An 18085-nucleotide genomic window follows, 5' to 3' on the forward strand; every position below is an offset into this window, starting at 1 on the left:
TTCTTAAAAGCATGAGAGGGAAGTGGAGAACTAAAAACCGGACCCTGCTTTAATTAGGAGCAACCATCAAGAAGAGGCAGCTATTTAAAACGAAAAGTAAAGTGCATAATGTTACTTGTTTAAATATTACAGTATCATGAGGAAGATTAAGCCAGATGACTGGTGCAGTTAATGTCCATAGGAAAATCTAAGACTTTCAAAGAAAAGCAGAAAACTACATCTGATCGATGTAGGCTTTGTATAAGGTTTATTGCCATTTGTTCTCAGTCTATGGGAGAGAGCCCCCATATTTTTATTTCTTCTCTAAATTGATCTTTGACTCACTCTGTGCCAGCCTGTAAAGTTAATGCATTCTTTTTTTAAAAAATTTCTTTATTTATCTTACTCTTGCAGAGTGACATTTCACTTTTTCATGTTTTAGCTAAATAAGCCACATAAGCAATTTAAAACAAAACAAAACAAAACAAAAAACCAAACCTCACTGAATTTTAAACAATTTTTTTCCCTTTGCTTTCTCTTTCAGGAAGTTGATGGCAATAAAGTTATGTCTTCATTTGCCCCACACAACTCATCTACCTCACCTCAGAAGGCAGAAGAAGGTGGGAGGCAGAGTGGTGAGTCCTTGTCGAGCACGGCCCTAGGAACTCCCGAACGGCGCAAAGGCAGCTTAGCTGATGTTGTTGACACCTTGAAGCAGAGGAAAATGGAGGAGCTCATCAAAAATGAGCCAGAAGGTAAAGGCTAGAAAAGGAAACAAAGTGCTTGCCATCTCCTGATTTTAATAGTCAGATTTTAACTTATAGTTGTTTTTTGACTTATACTCAAAGCTAAATTGGACAAAATGGAAACCTAATGCTTAAGATGGATAGGTTTTTTGTTTTTTGTTCTTCAGAAACATTTCAATATGTCTGTCCCGATTTTTTAATCATTAATTTCTGTTGTGATGTCTTCCTCATTTTCACACATGGGTAAGTTGTGGTTGAGTAAAACTTAAAGATTCAAGAATAGAATGTGACGGTGGAGCCCAGAATAGGCACCACCTACGTCCCAGATATCTGCAGGCTAGTTGTTCATCTCCAGTTTTTGCCCCCAAGGCCATTTTACAACTTGATTAAATTGTATATAGCCTTATTTATACATGAATGCATATTCTACCTTAGTTCAGTCCATTTCTTGTATAGTCCAAAATTAATATGGTTAGGCCTATTCTATATTTAAAAATTATTGATTCTCTAATTCCGTTAGCCATGCTGAAGTTCCCATTTTGTTCAACTTCCAGGATGCCTTTCTTTTAAGATTTCATCTTCTAAATCTCTTCAGTAGTTACTGATAGTAGCCTATGGGTGATATGCACATGAAATACTGTTAAAATGAAAGCAAACGAACCATGAGAGACTATGGACTCCGAGAAACAAACTGAGGGCTTTAAAGGGGTGGGAGGTGGGGGGATGGGTTCACCCAGTGATGGGTATTAAGGAGGGCACGTACTGCATGGAGCACTGGGTGTTATACGAAAACAATGAATCATGGAACACTACATAAAAAACTAATGATGTACTGTATGGTGACTAACATAATAAAATTAAAAAAAAATGAAGGCAAAGAAACAGGGGCACCTGGGTGACTCAGTTGGTGAAGCATCTGCCTTTGGCTCAGGTCATGATCTCAGGGTCCTGGGATCCAGCCCTGCATAGGGCTCTTTGCTCAGCAGGGAGTCTGCTTCTCCCTCTCACTCTCCCTCTGAGCTCTCTCTCTCTCTCAAATAAATAAATAAAAATCTTTAAAAAAATAAATCAAGCAAACAAACAACTAATGCCCATTATAGAATTTATGCATAACTGATAGTCACCCTTTATGTTACAGATGTTTCCTACCTCCTACTTAAACCTGTATTCTTCCTAAGTTTGTATGCCACCTTGCACATAAGAACATGCCTCCTATTTAAAAGTCAGATGGAGATTTAAAACAAACAAACAAACAATAGTGACATACACCACAATTATACTGCATCTATGCTATGTAAGACTGGGTTGTGCTCATTTCTAGTCTGTTGTTAGGACACTAGCAGACTACAAGCATATATGGCACAAAATGTATGTTAACCAGTATATTTGGGAGTCATATGGTAATTAAATATTTCTAGGTCCCTACCAGATGCATAGCTGGGACATGGGTTTTACTTATAATTTATGTAATTCACATGATCTTACAGTTGCAAAGAATTTTAGAGATAATCCAGTCAGCCAAAGACTTTTGATTTCCATACACGTGGAGATAAAAATGGGGTTTTGAGGAGGACCTAGACAATTTTTTTAATGTGCTGGATTTTTTTCTTGATATTAAAAATACTATCTTCTTATTTAAGAATCATTTAAAAAACCATAGAAATTGAAAGGAAAGTAAAAATTGCTTAAATTTGTAGCTTTCTGATATAACAACTCTTAACCTTATGATGCATTTCTTTCTTGTCTTTTGTTTTACGTATTCTGTTCATTTTGCATGATTAATTTTATGCTTTTAAAATTATTTTGTATCTTTTATATTATCACACGTTATCATTAACTAAAGTCCACAGTTTATTCATATTTCATTAGTCTTCCCCAAGTGTGCTTTTTCTGTTCTAGGATGCCATCAAGGATAACATGTTCCATTTAGTTGTCTGTCTCCTTGGGTTGCCTTTGGCTGTGACAGTTTCTCACACTGTTTTTGTTTCTGATAACCTTGAAAGTTTTGAGGAATACTGTTCAGGTATTGTAGAATGCCCCTCTATTGGTATTTATCTGGTGGTTTTCTCTTGACTAACCTGGGGTTGTAGGTTTGGGGAGGAAGATCACGAGGTAAAGTACCTTTTTGTCACATCATATCAAGGGTACATATTTTCTATATAACTTATGAATTTGATGTTGACCTTGATCACCTGGCTGATACAGCATTTGTCAGAGCACTCCACTGTAAAGTTACTCCCTGCCCCGTTTCCATACCATAATCTTTGGAAGGAAGGTGCTATGTGCAACCCACGTTTAAGGAGTGGGGAGATACGTTCCCCCTCCTTTAGAGTAGAGTTTCTGCATAATTTATTTGGAATTCTTCTGCATGGGAGATTTATCTCTTCTCCATCATTTATTAATTTATTCAATCGTTTATTTATATCAGTATGGACAGCATGGATATTTTATACTTTGACTTATAATCCAATTCTACTTTATTTTGTTGCTCAAATTGCTTCAGCTTTGGCCACTGGAAGCTCTTTCTATTGACTTCTGTGTCTTTTTTTTTTATTATTATTATGTTATGTTAGTCACCATACATTACATCATTAGTCTTTGATGTAGTGTTCCATGATTCATTGTTTGCGTATAACACCCAGTGCTCCATTCAGGACGTACCCTCTTTAATACCCATCACCAGGCTAACCCATCCCCCCACTCCCCTCTCCTCTAGAACCCTCAGTTTGTTTTTCAGAGTCCACAGTCTCTCATGGTTCGTCTCCCCCTCCGATTCCCCCCCCCTTCATTTTTCCCTTCCTACTATCTTCTTTTTTTTTTTTTAAACATATAATGTATTATTTGTTTCAGAGGTAAAGGTCTGTGATTCAACAGTCTTACACAATTCACAGCGCTCACCATAGCACATACCACAGTGATGGTGGGTAACTTTTCTTGAGCACTTTTTACTCTCTGGCACTGTAAGGTGCTGCAGACTCGTGTTGTGTATCTCATGCTCTGGTTTGAGAATCAGAAGAAGGGCTAAGAAGCCCTGGTTCCTTTTAGTGGAGAATGGTATTAGAAAGCCAGATCTGAGGGACGCCTGGGTGGCTCCATCAGTTAAGCGTCTGCCTTCGGCTCAGGTCATGATCCCAGGTCCTGGGATCGCGTCCTGCATTGGGCTCCCTGCTCAGCAGGGAGTCTGCTTCTCCCTCTGCCCTCTCATCCTGCTTGTACTCTATCTCTCCCTCTGTCTCTGTCAAATAAATAAATAAAATTAAAAAAAAAAAAAAGAAAAGAAAGCCAGATCTGGATACAAGGTGTGCTCTTTGCTCGTAAGGCATTATTTATTTTAGGGCCTCTTACCTAACAAAACGAAGAAATATATGTGTGAACTAGCCTGTATACATACATATCTATAAATATTTCTATGTCTAGTTGTCTATATATTCAGCTAAACATGAGTTCTTACTACTGTCTGCAACTGTAATCTGTTTCCGCATGGATCATTCCAGCCTCATTCCTTGTCGATGTGTATATTCCCACCCCACTATGAGTAACCTTGACCTGACCATCTGCCATCCATTTACTTATTGTTCAATTCCAGTGTATATGTACAACAGTATCAGAATTCTTTTTTTTTTCATGATGTTTTAGAAATGACTTTTATTCAGTGGGAAAATGTTCGTGGTCAAATGCTAAGAGAAAAGGCAGGATATAAAATTTTATATACAATAATATCTTTTTTTATTATGTTATGTTAATCACTGTACATTACATCATTAATTTTTGATGTAGTGTTCCATGATTCATTGTTTGCATATGCAAACAAGTATCAGAATTCTTAACTGATAATACCAATTAAAGATAATATCTTTATCAATAGGGTATAGTACTTACATGCAGCTCTTTTTGCCTTATTTTTACAGATTCCATTCATTTCCAAAATTGCTTAGGTAATTTTTCCTCCACCCTATTCTGTGACGTTTTTCCATACATTTGTAATATGATTAAATTCTTTCTGTAGTTTTTCCCAGTACCTCTCAAATTATTCAGTTATCTTACAGAATCTTCTTACATCAAGATTCAAGCTTTATGTTGTACATTTCTACATGTTTTGACAAATGCACATTACCACTTATCCACCACTGTGATATCATTCACAACAATTGTTTGATAACCTTAAAAATCCCCTGTGCTTCATTTATTCATCCCTCCCTCTTTCCCTAGAATTCCAGGCAATCGTTGACTTTCTACTATCTCTGTAGTTTTGCCTTTTCCAGATTGTCATATCATTGGAATCATACAGCATATAGTCTTTCAAACTGGCTTCTTTAACATATCAATGTGCATTAAAGTTTCCTTCATGTCTGTTCATGGCTCATTTCTTTTTAGTACTGAATAAAGTCCCATTGTATGAAGGTATCACAGTTTATCCATTCACCTATCAAAGGACATCTTAGTTGTTTCAAGTTTTTGGTTATTAAGAATAAAGCTTTTATAAATATTTATGTGAAGGTTTTTGTGTAGACATAAGTTTCCAGCTCAGCTGGGTAAATACCTAGGAGTGTGAATGTATGGTAAGATTATGCTTAGCTTTATGAAAAAAACAAAGCAAAACTGCCAAGCTGTCTTCCAAAGTGGCTGAGATTTTGCATTCCCAGCAGTAACGAACGTAAGTTCTTGTTGCTCCATATCCTCACAAGCATTTGATATTGTCAGTTTTTTGGATTTTATCCATTCAGATTGGTTTGTAGTGGCATTGTTGTTTTAATTTGTTGTTCCTGATGACATATAATGTGGAGCATCTTTTCATATGTGTCTTTGCCATTTGTATATCTTCTTTGTGTCTGTTTACATCGTTTGCTCATTTATTAATTGAGGGTTTTTTTAATTGTTGAGTTTTAAGAGTTTTTTGTGTATTTTGGATGCAAGTCCTTTATCAGGTATGTGTTTTGCAAATATTCTCTTTCAAGTTGTGGCTTGTATTTTTTTTTTCTTTTGACATTTTCTTTTGCAGAGCATGTTTTAATTTTAATAAAGTCCAACTTACCTCTTTTCTTGCTTTGATCATACTTTTGATGTTGTAACTAAACATACAGTGCCTAGCCCAATGCCATTTAGATTTTCTCTGCTGTTATTTTCTAGAAGTTGTGTAGTTTTGCATTTTACAATTTAGACGCTATGATCTGTTTTGAGTTAATTTTTGTAAACGGTTTAAGTTCTGTAAAAGGTTTAAGTTCTAAAAAGGTTTAAGATTAAGTTCTAATTTGTGTTTTTGTAGATAGATGTCCAGTTGTTCTAGCACCATTTGTTGAAAAGATTATCATATTTCCATTGAATTTCCTTTGTTCCTTCACCAAAGATTAGTTGACTATATCTGTGTGGGTCTATTTCTGTCCTCTGTATTCCGTTCCACTGATCAATTTGTCTGTTCTTTTTCCAACACCTTGCTGTCTTAATTGCTATCACTTGAAAGTTGGGTAGTGTCAATCCTCCCACTTTGTTCTTTTACTTCAGTATTATGTTGGTTACCCTGGCTCTTTTGCCTCTCCCTGTAGACTTCAGGATTAATCTTGATATCTACACAATTACATCCTGGGAAGTTGGGAAGAACTGACATCTTAACAGTATTCAGTCTTTCTATCCATGAACACAAAATATTTCTCTATTTATTAAGATTTTCTTTGATTTCTTTTGAGTTTCATAGTTTTCTGCGTATAGATCCTGTACATATTTTGTTACATTTATGCACAGTATTTTCATTATATTATGTTTTATTAAAATGATGTATTTATTTGTTTATTTGAGAGAGAGAGAGAGAGCATGGTGGGGAGGGGCAGAGGGAGAGGGAGCAAGAGTCTTAAGCAGAATCTGTACCGAGCATGGAACCTGACTTGGGGCTCCATCTCACAAACCTAGATCACAACCTGAGCTGAAACCAAGAGTGCACCACCCAGGCACCCCTCATTATATTGTATTTTTAATTTCAAATTCCAATTGTTCATTGCTGGTATAAAAGGAAACAATTGGCCTTTGCATATTAACCTTGTATCCTGTGACCTTGCTCTACTTGGTTATTATCTCCAGGAGTTTTTGTGTATTGTTTACATTTTCTGTATAGACAATCCTATTATCTGTGAATGAAGATAGTTTTATTTCTTCATTCCCAAGATATATACTTTTTATTTCCTTTTCTTCTCTTATTGCATTAGCTGGCTTCTCCAGTACAGTGCTGAGTAAGAAAGTGGTAAAACGGGACATCTTTGCCTTGTTCTTGATTGTAAGGAGAAAGCTTCAAGTTATCATCATTAAATATATTAGCTGTAGGGTTTATGTAGATGTTCTTTATCAAGTTGAGGAAATTCCCTTCTATTTCTAGTTTGCTGAGAGTTTTCACCATGAATAGCTGTTAAAATTTGTCAAAAGTTTTCATCTATTGATATGATGTACTCTTCTAAGTTTTTATTTTAAATTCCAGTTAGTTGACATATGGTGTAATATTTTTTTTTAAAGATTTTATTTATTTGACAGAGAGAGACACAGCAAGAGAGGGAACACAAGCAGGGGGAATGGGAGAGGGAGAAGCAGGCTTCCCATGGAGCAGGGAGCCCGATGTGGGGCTCGATCCCAGGACCCTGGGATCATGACCTGAGCCGAAGGCAGACGCTTAATGACTGAGCCACCCAGTCACTCAAATTCTACATATGAGTGAAATCATATGGTATTTGTCTTTCTCTGACTGACTTATTTTGCTTAGCATAATACTCTCTAGCTCCTTTAGTGTGCTCATATGATGAGATTTTTGAATGATGAACAACCTTGCAAACTGGATAAATTCCACTTAGCTGTGGTTTATAATATATATAATATTGAATTCAATTTGCCAGTACTTCATTGAGGATTGTAGCATCCATGTTCTTGAGAGATCCTGTTCTATAGTTGCTTTTTTTAAATGCAATGTCTTTGTCTGATTTTTCCAGTAAGATAATGCTGGATTCATAGAATGAGTTGAGAAGTACTTCCCTCACATGTTATTGTTTAATTTTTGTTGGAGATGTGTTTGTGGTCCAGATCTAAGGTCTAGGAAGAACTACCACTGTAGTGCTACATATTGGATTACAAAGTAGTTTGGGTTTCTTTTTTTTTGGGGGGGGGGTTACCTTTAGATGATGTTCTCCAGGGAAATTTGGTATATGACTTGGTATTTCTCCAGTGTGTCATGTTGGCTTCCAAGTAGTTGCACAGACTCTAAATTTGGAGGTACATGACAGGACAGCTCCAAATGAATAACTCCCAGAAGGAAAGAAGACAGTAGGCAGTGCCTCCCATTTAGACGTATTGGGACTTAGGAGAAAAGTATATCTAGCAACAGGTACACAAGCAGAAGAGCAGACAGAGATAGAGCATCCACAGCAGGAAGAGATGACATGAAGAAACATCACTATTAAATGTGGACATTATACTGTTTTCATTATTGTATCTCCCACAACTTTTTTTGTACTTTGCCTCCTATGGATATATTAAAAGCTCAGCTCAAGAGTGACTTGCTAGTGAATAATATAAAGACATTGAGAAAATACAGAGATAGTCTTGATGGAAGACAGGAATATAAATTGAACATGGCTAACGTGTAAAAGCCTCAGTTGCAGAAAGATACTTTATATACAAACAGAACCACTAAGATGCATTTATGTTTATGTGCACAAGATTCCTAGACATGTGCTTCGAGTACACAGAAATGTAAATACGCTCATTTTTATTGATAAAGAAATTTGCCATGGCAAGAATGTTTATTTAATGACTGCAACAATTGAGAGATACGTCAAGCAGCAATTTATGTATTTCAATAAAGTGATGTTCTTAAGAAAAAATATAGAAAAGCAGAAAATCGTATCATAGGAAAGCAATAGAATGTTGACAATAGTTTATTAAACTGTAAAGAGGAGAAAAAATGGGGGAAATACATCCAGGCAGGTGTGTAAAAGTCCCAACAGTAAGTAGAAAGTTACATTGGCTTTAAATACTCCATTAATCATAGGGTATGGTTGGGCATGAGAATGGCATCTAAGCATTAGGACCATGACACTGTATATAGTACAAAAAATGATCATAGCTCTGTGATGTACTATAGCATCAAAATAATAAAATAGGAATAAAATTTAACAAAAGAACTGCAGAACTTATACTCAAAAACTACAAAACATGGTAACAGCTTTGTGATGAGAACAGCAATATGGGGATGAGGCGACCAGAGATAGGGTAAATGGAACTAAATGTTAAGCTCACAAATATATGCCACAGAAAAATCCTTTCTTCCCCCAAGCTATTTTTCCCATTGTTTTTCAAAGGCCATTAAAATGAACAGCAGGTTGTAATGAAAATTTCATTAAGCCCCAGCTAAATAATTATGAGGGTGCCATATTCATGCCTTTGCTTCCTCTCATTGAGGGGGGAAAGCAGATTTCAGTAGAAAATCCTTATTATTTCTGACCTTATCCCTGCCAACAGCAAACTAACAAAAATTCAGAAGTTAGAAGAGAATGGTGTGTCATACAAAAGGAGGCCACCGAGGTGAAATGGTTAGAAAGAAAATTAGATTTGCTTATGAGTTGAAGAAAAAATGGCTCTCTTTTATTCCAGCTAGCTTAGTTTTTCAAGCAGTTAAGATATTTCAAAAGTTATAAATAGGAGAAAAATATATTAATGCATTTTCGTTTGTATCTTTTTCCACCATCAGAATTGTTGCCTATCGTTATTCAAAAAAGTCTGGCATGAAAGACTCATTTGTCCGGTGTCTCTTAACCGACATGGAATGCCAAACTTCATAGTAAATTCACAGCTCAAAATATCTGCCCTATGCAGTGTAGGTACATTATACTTGGTAATACCTAAGCTCTATCAGTTAGTCTTTAACTATCAGAGGTTAAGAATAACAACAAGGTTTAATATTATAGTATGGGACACGTAATGCCTGCATCAAAACATTGATTAAATAATGATGTATTGGTGGGGGATATGTAACATATATTAAGTGCATATCATGTGTTAACTATAGTGTTACATAATTTATATGAAACACTTCATTTAATCTCTACATAAACCTTATAGCCAAGGCTGCTATGTATAGCTGTCCCAATTTCAGGAAGTGCCACTTACATGAACTAAATATTCTTATTCTTATCATCTCCATTTTCAGATGAGAAAACATGATTAAATATGTCACAGTGTGACTGTCAGGGTCATTATTCAAACTGAAGTCAACCTAAACTATAATCCATGCTGTTAACCACTAGTTACACTGTTTCTTCCAATTAGGAATTTTGCCAGTAATAGTTTAATGTTACTCTTTAGCCCATGTGTGCCTAAATTCCTTTGAAATATGAAACAATAAAGTAGTACTTAATAATTATCTGCCAAAGTAAGTTCCTGATGCCTCAGTGGTGATCAAATTTCCAGAAAGTTTTAATCGAAAATCAGCTCAGTTTGAACTGTTTTGAGTTTAAAGTGCTTAAAAAAAAAAAAATGCCTTGGAGTGTATCTTAATAAAAACTTGTTTTAGGTTTTATTATGTCTGGGAGCAAAATAGTTGTTGAATAATAGAAATTCGGAATTGGAATGAAATGTAGACATATTTTAGGATATGTCTACCCTCATTTTTGAGAGAGACAGACAGAGAGACAGAGAGAGAGCGAGCAAGCCTGAGACTGATGGAGGCAGAGATGTGCCTGAGATCCCACAGCAGTCGGTGTTAAAGCCAAATGACAATCCAGTCCACATCTTACAGGCACAGGTTCCTTTGTTTTCTTGTTCAGTTGCAACATACATTCAGACATTCTTTTTTCTCCTTTTCTTGGTCTTTTAGAAATAAAGTCACTGCCTTAGTTTTTAAGAGTATTTCACTGTTCCTTAAGTTTGATCCAATCTAAGGCAACCAGATTATCTTAATTTACCTAATAAAGCCAAGATAGATAGGTATCCACAAAAGCCCTGAGTTCCCAAGTTCCAGTAGCTAGGGATGATCTACAAATATAGATCAGCATTTAAGTTTATTGGGTCAGACTCAGACCTTAACTTGATTTTCATTCAAATTTTGGGTCATTAACAGCACAGGTGAGAATAATTTTACCTTGATGAGACTTTAAATACCTCACTTAGAATTCTTTTAGATACAAATATTATAGCAGGCCTCTTATTTTAACTTTTCTATATTAACATCAATGCTGTGTTCAGTATCTCTTTGCAATGGCCATTTCAACTTATAGGGAAATTTCGTCTGTTCCTTCTAGAAACACAACAAAGAAAACTGACTTTTTCTCGATTCCCATCACCTCTGTGTGTAGTTCTGTTCCTCTTCTCTCCAAGTCTCAGTTGTTAGAAAGAGTACTCACTGTTTTAACTTTGTAATCTTTTTAAGTACTGTTATTTGCTTCCATTGTGACCCTTATTCTGCTGCAATATAATTGTCCATATATTTGTCAGTTCGTCCCCTACATTAAACTCTTTAAAGGTGAGGGTAGTGCACATAGTAAATATTCAAAATATTTGTTGAAAGGATGCTTTTACTTCCTGAGCGCTGCCCCATGGCTGTCTTGGGGATGGGAGAGCAAAGACCTTAACAAAGATAGGACTCTTCTGCCAGATATTGTGTGAGCTACTTCATTTAATCCTCAAAAACTCTGAGGTTAACATCAGGCTTAGTAACTTTATTTTTAATTTTTTTTTTTGAGAGAGAGAGAGAGAGAGGGAGGGAGAGGAGGGGAGGAGGGGCAGAGGGAGAGGAAAAGAGAATCTTAGGCTCCACTCCTGGCACGGAGCCCGACATGGGGCTCGATCCCAGGACTCTGAGATCATGACCTGAACCGAAATCAAGAATCAGACGCTTAACCTCCTAAGCCACCCAGGAGCCCCCCAGAAGCTCAGTACCTTGCTTATGTTCTTATTATGTGGAGGAACTAGAATTGGAAAAAAATTACTGTCCTCCACCGAACTACTTGGCCTTGAATATAAGACCATATATAATCTGACTCAACCCCTTTTTTCCCTTGCTGTTGTTTTCACCACTTTTCTAAGGTACATGTTCTTATGCTATCTTACCAAACTGCATGCGGTTCTCTCAACACTGTATTTTTAATACTACTCTACTTTTTCATATGTGGTTTCTTCTGCCTAGCGTGTCATTCCCTGTCTTAGCTACCCAGTGTCTTTTATTCACCTTTAAGACTCAATACCTTCGGGCGCCTGGGTGGCTCAGTTGGTTAAGCGACTGCCTTCGGCTCAGGTCATGATCCTGGAGTCCCGGGATCGAGTCCCGCATCGGGCTCCCTGCTCGGCGGGGAGTCTGCTTCTCCCTCTGACCCTCCTCCCTCTCATGCTGTCTCTCATTCTCTCTCTCTCTCAAATAAATAAGTAAAATCTTTAAAAAAAAAAGACTCAATACCTTCTCTGAACACTTTTGTCAGAATTTGGCGTAGTCTACACTGTTAGCATTAAGTCACACCTATATTAGTTCTTACCTCATTATCACTATTGTTTACTTCCCTCCTGTCTTCCACAAGAGTATGTGAATGAAGGTCCTTAGTTTAATTACCTGTGCCTGTTTCTTAATAATGGGCTTGATGCATAATAGGTGATTGTTTATCTTAACTGTGTAGGATAGTAAACCACTAATTGACATGTTGTAGCCTTTGCTAACTAACACTCCCCTAAAAATTGAGGGGCTTTGTGGCTTCATTTGTCTTTTTCCTCCGGTTTTAACATTCTCTTTTCTTCATATCCTACTCAGACTCTTCTTTGACCTCCCTGTCTATTTATCTCATCATCCTGTCTTCTCCAAACTTCTCCTCATTATTTAATCTTTGAGATCATTACTTTCCGTTCTTTCTGTGACTTAGAGGTTAAAGTTTTGTCTTATGTCACAAAACTAGATATTTTAAAATCCAGGATAGAAAACTAAGATACACGCAGAGTGAAAACTCTATATTCACATTAATCTTTTAAATGGCTCTAATGTTTCACATTTCTCTAAGGAAATATGTTGGTGTTATTTATGCATTAGTGGCCATAGACAATAATTCTCCCCCACTCCTGTAGGCAAAGTGAAAAGTGAATTGGATGGATCTATGAATAATTTTCCAAAATTCAAAGTTAAAACTGGTTCTTTAACAGTGTGTCAGCACAACGGAGACCAGCACCTTTTCTAAGTTTATAGAATTGGCATGGGAGGGAGAGTTCTTATTTCTTATGATAGGCTCAAGATGGGGGCAGCTTAATTTTGGATCTTCTGTTCCACAACCCTATTTCCCCCTCCCCACATATAGTTCATGTTAGAGGGCTTTGGTGAAAGAAAAATGACTGATTCCTTTCAACACCTTCCCTGGTCCCTCCAGTCTTCCAAGAACTTTAGCATGTTACCTCAAGGGTAGAATTTCCAAACCCAGGAATCAGGATGCATTTTTAAAATTTTAAATAAGAATTTCTTGCATAAAACTGAACATCTACCTTATTATTTTAATTGTAAAAAACATTATATTTTCTTGCCTTTAAGTTGCTATAATGACTGTGTTAATGTAACGCATATCTGCCTTCAGTTGGCAATGCTGACTGCCCTACTTTCATCAGAGGGTTGTTGAAGGAAACAAATGAGGTAATGCACATAAAAGTACTTCATGAATTATAACCGACTTGGAATTGTACCAGTTATTGTCATTATCACATCTTGTCTGGTTAGAAACATTAGTTACTTTAGGCATGCTGGAAACATTATATAGTTTCCAGTGTTGCTTTCCCAGGATGCTTTTATGTACTGAAAAAATAGGATTCAGACCTGCAAAATTCTGGAAATTTAGGATATGTAGTTGACAACAAAAACAGCAAACCCAACCTTCATAAAAATCCTGGGAGAGGTAGTTGCTTTGATTTTATTTATATAAATGTCCCTAAATAAAATGTGGGTAGGCCATTTTTTACCTCAAGAATTACTGTTCAAAAAGAAAGGAAGATTTTTCTAAATTGATATGGATGAAGTTGCAAACTGTGACCAACATGAAACTAGGAGAGGCATTTTAACATGGCATTTGCAGACTTGTCTTATTTCTACAATAAACGTGAATGTGTGCTGAAGACAGATTCTAAGTGAGGACTCCCTTGGCCAAAGTTTCATAATTTTCTAAGATTTTCGCTTTCTTTTATGTGGTTTATTTATTCTTCCTTTCCTCCCCCTTTATGCTTTTTTCTTTTCATTCCTTTTGTGTGTGCATGTGTGCGTGTGTGTAGTCCTCCTTTCAGATCCCACATATGCTTGGTTTTATTTAGCATCTTATCTGTCAGTGTTCTTCCTTCTTAGAGTGTGACGCCCACACCTCCAAAATTGTTGTGCCGTGATGAGTGTACTCTTTGTGTGTAAGGAACTGCGTTTATTTGTGAAATTTCATTTCTACTAGAACTAGACTTTGTCATTATTTACACAACTGGAGCTTCTTTTTTCTGAACTTCAGAAAATCTTTGCTCACAATTTATAAGACCCTAAAGGCACAACCTATTACCAAAATCACCCAGTGTTACTTTACATGAAACAGTTCATTGCTTTTAGTACAGACCTCACAAAAAGAGTTTTCTTCTTGTGAGAACTAATCAGAAACAATGGGATGGGTTGGAAAAAGTATATATTGTGACATACTTCAAGCCTTTACTCTCAGAGTCATCTGTAGACTATAGACCATCAGTGGGTGAAGGAGATACTGAAATTTTCGTTCTCATTTTCTCTGTGTTGCTGTCTCTCTCTCCAGGAGACACAATGGGAAAGATTGTTTCCTTGGGTGGAGAAACTTAAGTGGGTATCACCCTGACACTGTGCAATGCAGTGCAAATTCTCAGTGGCAAATACAAAACAAAACGATACAAAACAAAAAAAACAAATGACCTTTCATTTAACTCCATTTGTAGCATTTGCAAGATTGGGTTGGACAGCTTTTAAGTCTGTAAATAAGATGCTTATAAAATAAAAAGTATATGTAAATTGTTGGTCATGAATTATCCTCTCTTAAAACTTTAAAATATGTATGGATATTGTTTTGTAATGTATCGTTTTGATATTTGCATCAGTCACACCTATTGAAAATAATTTACTTTCGTTGATTGCCCCCTCTGTGACAGTTATGCTCTTTTTTCCACCAGAAATAATTGTTAATGCCCTTTTAACTTTTATTACAAATATGTTGATATATAGAACCCTTAGATCCTCTGAATGGAATAAGGCTTTCCCCTTGTTTTAACACTTATTTGAGGGGTCTGAAAGTAGATATTACAAGCAGTATGCTTTCGTCTGTGTTGTGCTACAGCATTGCGTGTAATCATTCTATGGAAAAGACAGGTCCCTGGCACATGATATTTGGCCTTGTGAACATCCCTACAGGCACTGCATGTTTGATATTTGAGTTTACATTATAAATTGCAATGCCGGTTCTTACAATTTAAATGTCTGTTGTTGAGCAGCCCCTTTAGAAATTAAATTGAAGCATATTACATTAACAGACAAGTTGAAATAGAAATTCGGAATTGCCTCCTAATTTTACCAACTTTTTAATTACTATTTTTTCCTGAGGAAATTATGGAGAGTGACTTCCCTAAATTCACAATTCCAAAGCAAATTGGGCAAAGAAGAGGACACTTTGAAATTCGCTCTTGTTTTAAAACCACATTTGATGAGGTGGGAAAAATACAAAGTGAGCGGATCCGGGAAAAAGCTTAAAGATACTTTAATTGGCAGAGGTTTGAGTTGCTTTTGTTTAGTTACTCACTGTCCTTTTGACAAAGTACATGTTGAAGAGGCTTTGTAAGTGCTGTTCTACTGAAGGACAAACAAGGGTACTTTTCAGTTGAGCCCTTTTAAGTTTTGTTCCTCACATTCCCGCTGCTGTTGGAGGCTACTCCTAATGCATTGTGGCTGTGTGTTCATCGCTGCAGTCTGTCACTGGAAAATGTCTCTCTTCTTGTTGAGCAAGCTAGAGTCTCACCTCCAGGCACCCTTTTCAAAGGCCCCGCTGTATGGAAATCGACACTCATGAAACAATGATAAAGAAAAGAGTTTATTTTTTAAAGGTCAGGACAAGAAGACGCCCTCGAATGCCGCAGAGCCTATTTCTTCAGGAATAAGTGTTTTAACTTTAGCACAGTTAGCCAAGTTTGAAGCCTTGTAAGTTTTCAACACTAAAGTGAAACTTGTTCACTGTCCTCTCCTATTCAAGTGGTATCCGTCATAGCGGTTTATCTTGATAGTTTTGATTTCATCAAATGTTCTAAGAAATTAATTTATACTTTCTTGTGAGACCTTCTGACTTGGATCGTAAATAAAGGCTCAGGGCTTACCTTTGGGGTCTTCTTTCTATAAAGCAGTGGGTCCCTGAGCTGAGATCCAGGAACGTCTGTATAAGAAACCAATCTGGCCAAGAAAACTTCTGTTTTTCTTTTTAACTAGAACTTATACATTTGTTAGTATTTGGAAATGATACTTAATATTATGTCCTTAGTGTTCATCTTTCTGAGAACAATCAAGCCAGCATTGTTTTTTCAGGTGTCTGTTTGTGAATATAAGGGTTCTATTTGATTCCTGCTCATAGGTGAATATGTCTACTGAGAGGACTCTATAAATAATCCATTCCAACATCTCTTTGCCCAAATGTTTTTAATATTTTCTAAACCTTTCAGATAAATATGGTAGCCCTGTTTTTCTTGAGCTTAACTAAAACTGTCAGTGCCAGACTTTCAGTTTTAATACATAGATCACTTTAAAAAGACCTATTGACCCAGGCTGTACATTTAGAAATAAACATTAGCGGAATGTGCCAGCCCTCCTTGTTCCTTATGTGCCACAGCTTTTGGAGATATCATTTATTCAAGAGGGAAGAGCCAGCCACCTGTTTCTGAGCCCTCTTTTCCCTCACATTAAAGGTTCAGGCCCTTGCTGAATAGTAACACTCTAATCTGGAGAACAGACACAGCATTTTTCTGAAACTGATTTCTCAGACTAGGCTAGCTGGAGGATTTTCTGTATTTGCCCATGTATGTGTTTTTCACTCAGCTACCCTTGAGGCACTTGTCACGACTGTGCATATTAAAATTAATCAGACCTCCTAGGCCTGTGTGGCTGTGTGTTTAACATGAAGAAGTGGATATCAAGCAAATGCCCTAATTAAATAGGCCTGCTTGGTTTTGTTCTAGTGGATGCTTGGTCTTTTTTTTTAATAGGAGTTGCTTACAGGGAAGGCACGGACAGCACTAGAGTTAGTGGAGAGCTCACTCAGAGTTTCCTTTGCCACCTGCTCCCAGAGTTCTGAGACCTCAAGGACTCCCAGTGTGCCTTCCTTAACTACCCTTCGTGTTGAGGACAAGTATGGCCAAGATGGTGAGGGAGCAGTGGGGCGAGGGCAAACCGGAATGAGCATATGACCTGGACATTTGGATTGATTAAGACAGTCCATCTTACATGATGATAAACTTTGGATACCAGATTGTGCTCTCTGCTCCCATTTTGGGATGATGAACTTTTGACGACTGAGGGGAAGATCATATGTGAAATTCAGAATGAATGCCCTTCCTTTTCTGTCCTGAATCTGAAAGCCAACTTTTATTATTCCTCTGTCTTTCCAATTAACTATTTCTGAGGTCATCTACATATCATGTAAAAATCACTTACGAGGCAGTAAATTAAGTTATATATATTACATATTAAAGTTTATACAAAAAGTTCATCTCTATTCTGATAGTTTTTGCACTTAGGCTGTTCTCATTTATGCTAGACTTTTCCCTTAGCTTTAGGGAAGACCGTCATGGGACATTTGGAAGCAAACTTTTATGAAGAGTAAGCTCAAAACACTGAAATGTCTCAGGCTGACCTAACACTAGCTTTTTTGCTAGTGTATTTAATGTCGTAAGTGAGGTAAACTCTAATACCCTGATCACTGAGTTTGGATTTTAGTCACAGTTCATGTGTATTATTTTGATTTCTTTTTGTATTTTAGAAAATAGAAACAGACAAATTAATTCAGAATCTCTCCATTTGATATATATAGGTATAGATATAGATATAGATATATACACACATACGTGGAGGGGGGAGAGCAAATGAATAAAGCCAACACTGGAAACAACTTGAAAAATAAAGTAATAAAAAACTCACAAATGTTAAAGAATTTGGAGTTATAGTTTCATAAATTTCCAAATAACCATGGCAAGTTATTGGGTAAAAGATTTCCCTGGCAGGACATAGTCTGTAAAATTGATTTGTTCCTTCTCGAATGGAAAGGATTGGACAACTCCAAAAATCTAACTATTGTTTTTCAACTTTTCTTCCTTCCCTCCTATTGTATCTGGGAAGTAAAAGG

At 36.6% G+C, this 18085-nt stretch overlaps 1 protein-coding gene across 13 annotated transcripts in view; it reads left to right on the plus strand.

The window, feature by feature from the left end:
* The window catches only part of SOX5 (SRY-box transcription factor 5), a 1012222-nt gene that overhangs the window by 707571 nt on the left and 286566 nt on the right, over positions 1-18085 (plus strand). For all 13 annotated transcript variants that reach the window (XM_045873750.3, XM_054507151.2, XM_054507149.2 and 10 more), the window contains one exon: positions 524-734. In XM_045873750.3, the coding sequence (XP_045729706.1) occupies positions 524-734 (211 nt within the window). The remainder of the gene's footprint in view (positions 1-523; positions 735-18085) is intronic.

Source organism: Mirounga angustirostris, unplaced genomic scaffold (genome assembly GCF_029215605.1).
Source record: "Mirounga angustirostris isolate CCGP_5_RB_7025 unplaced genomic scaffold, mMirAng1.0.hap1 SCAF_5, whole genome shotgun sequence".
NCBI lineage: Eukaryota > Metazoa > Chordata > Mammalia > Carnivora > Phocidae > Mirounga > Mirounga angustirostris.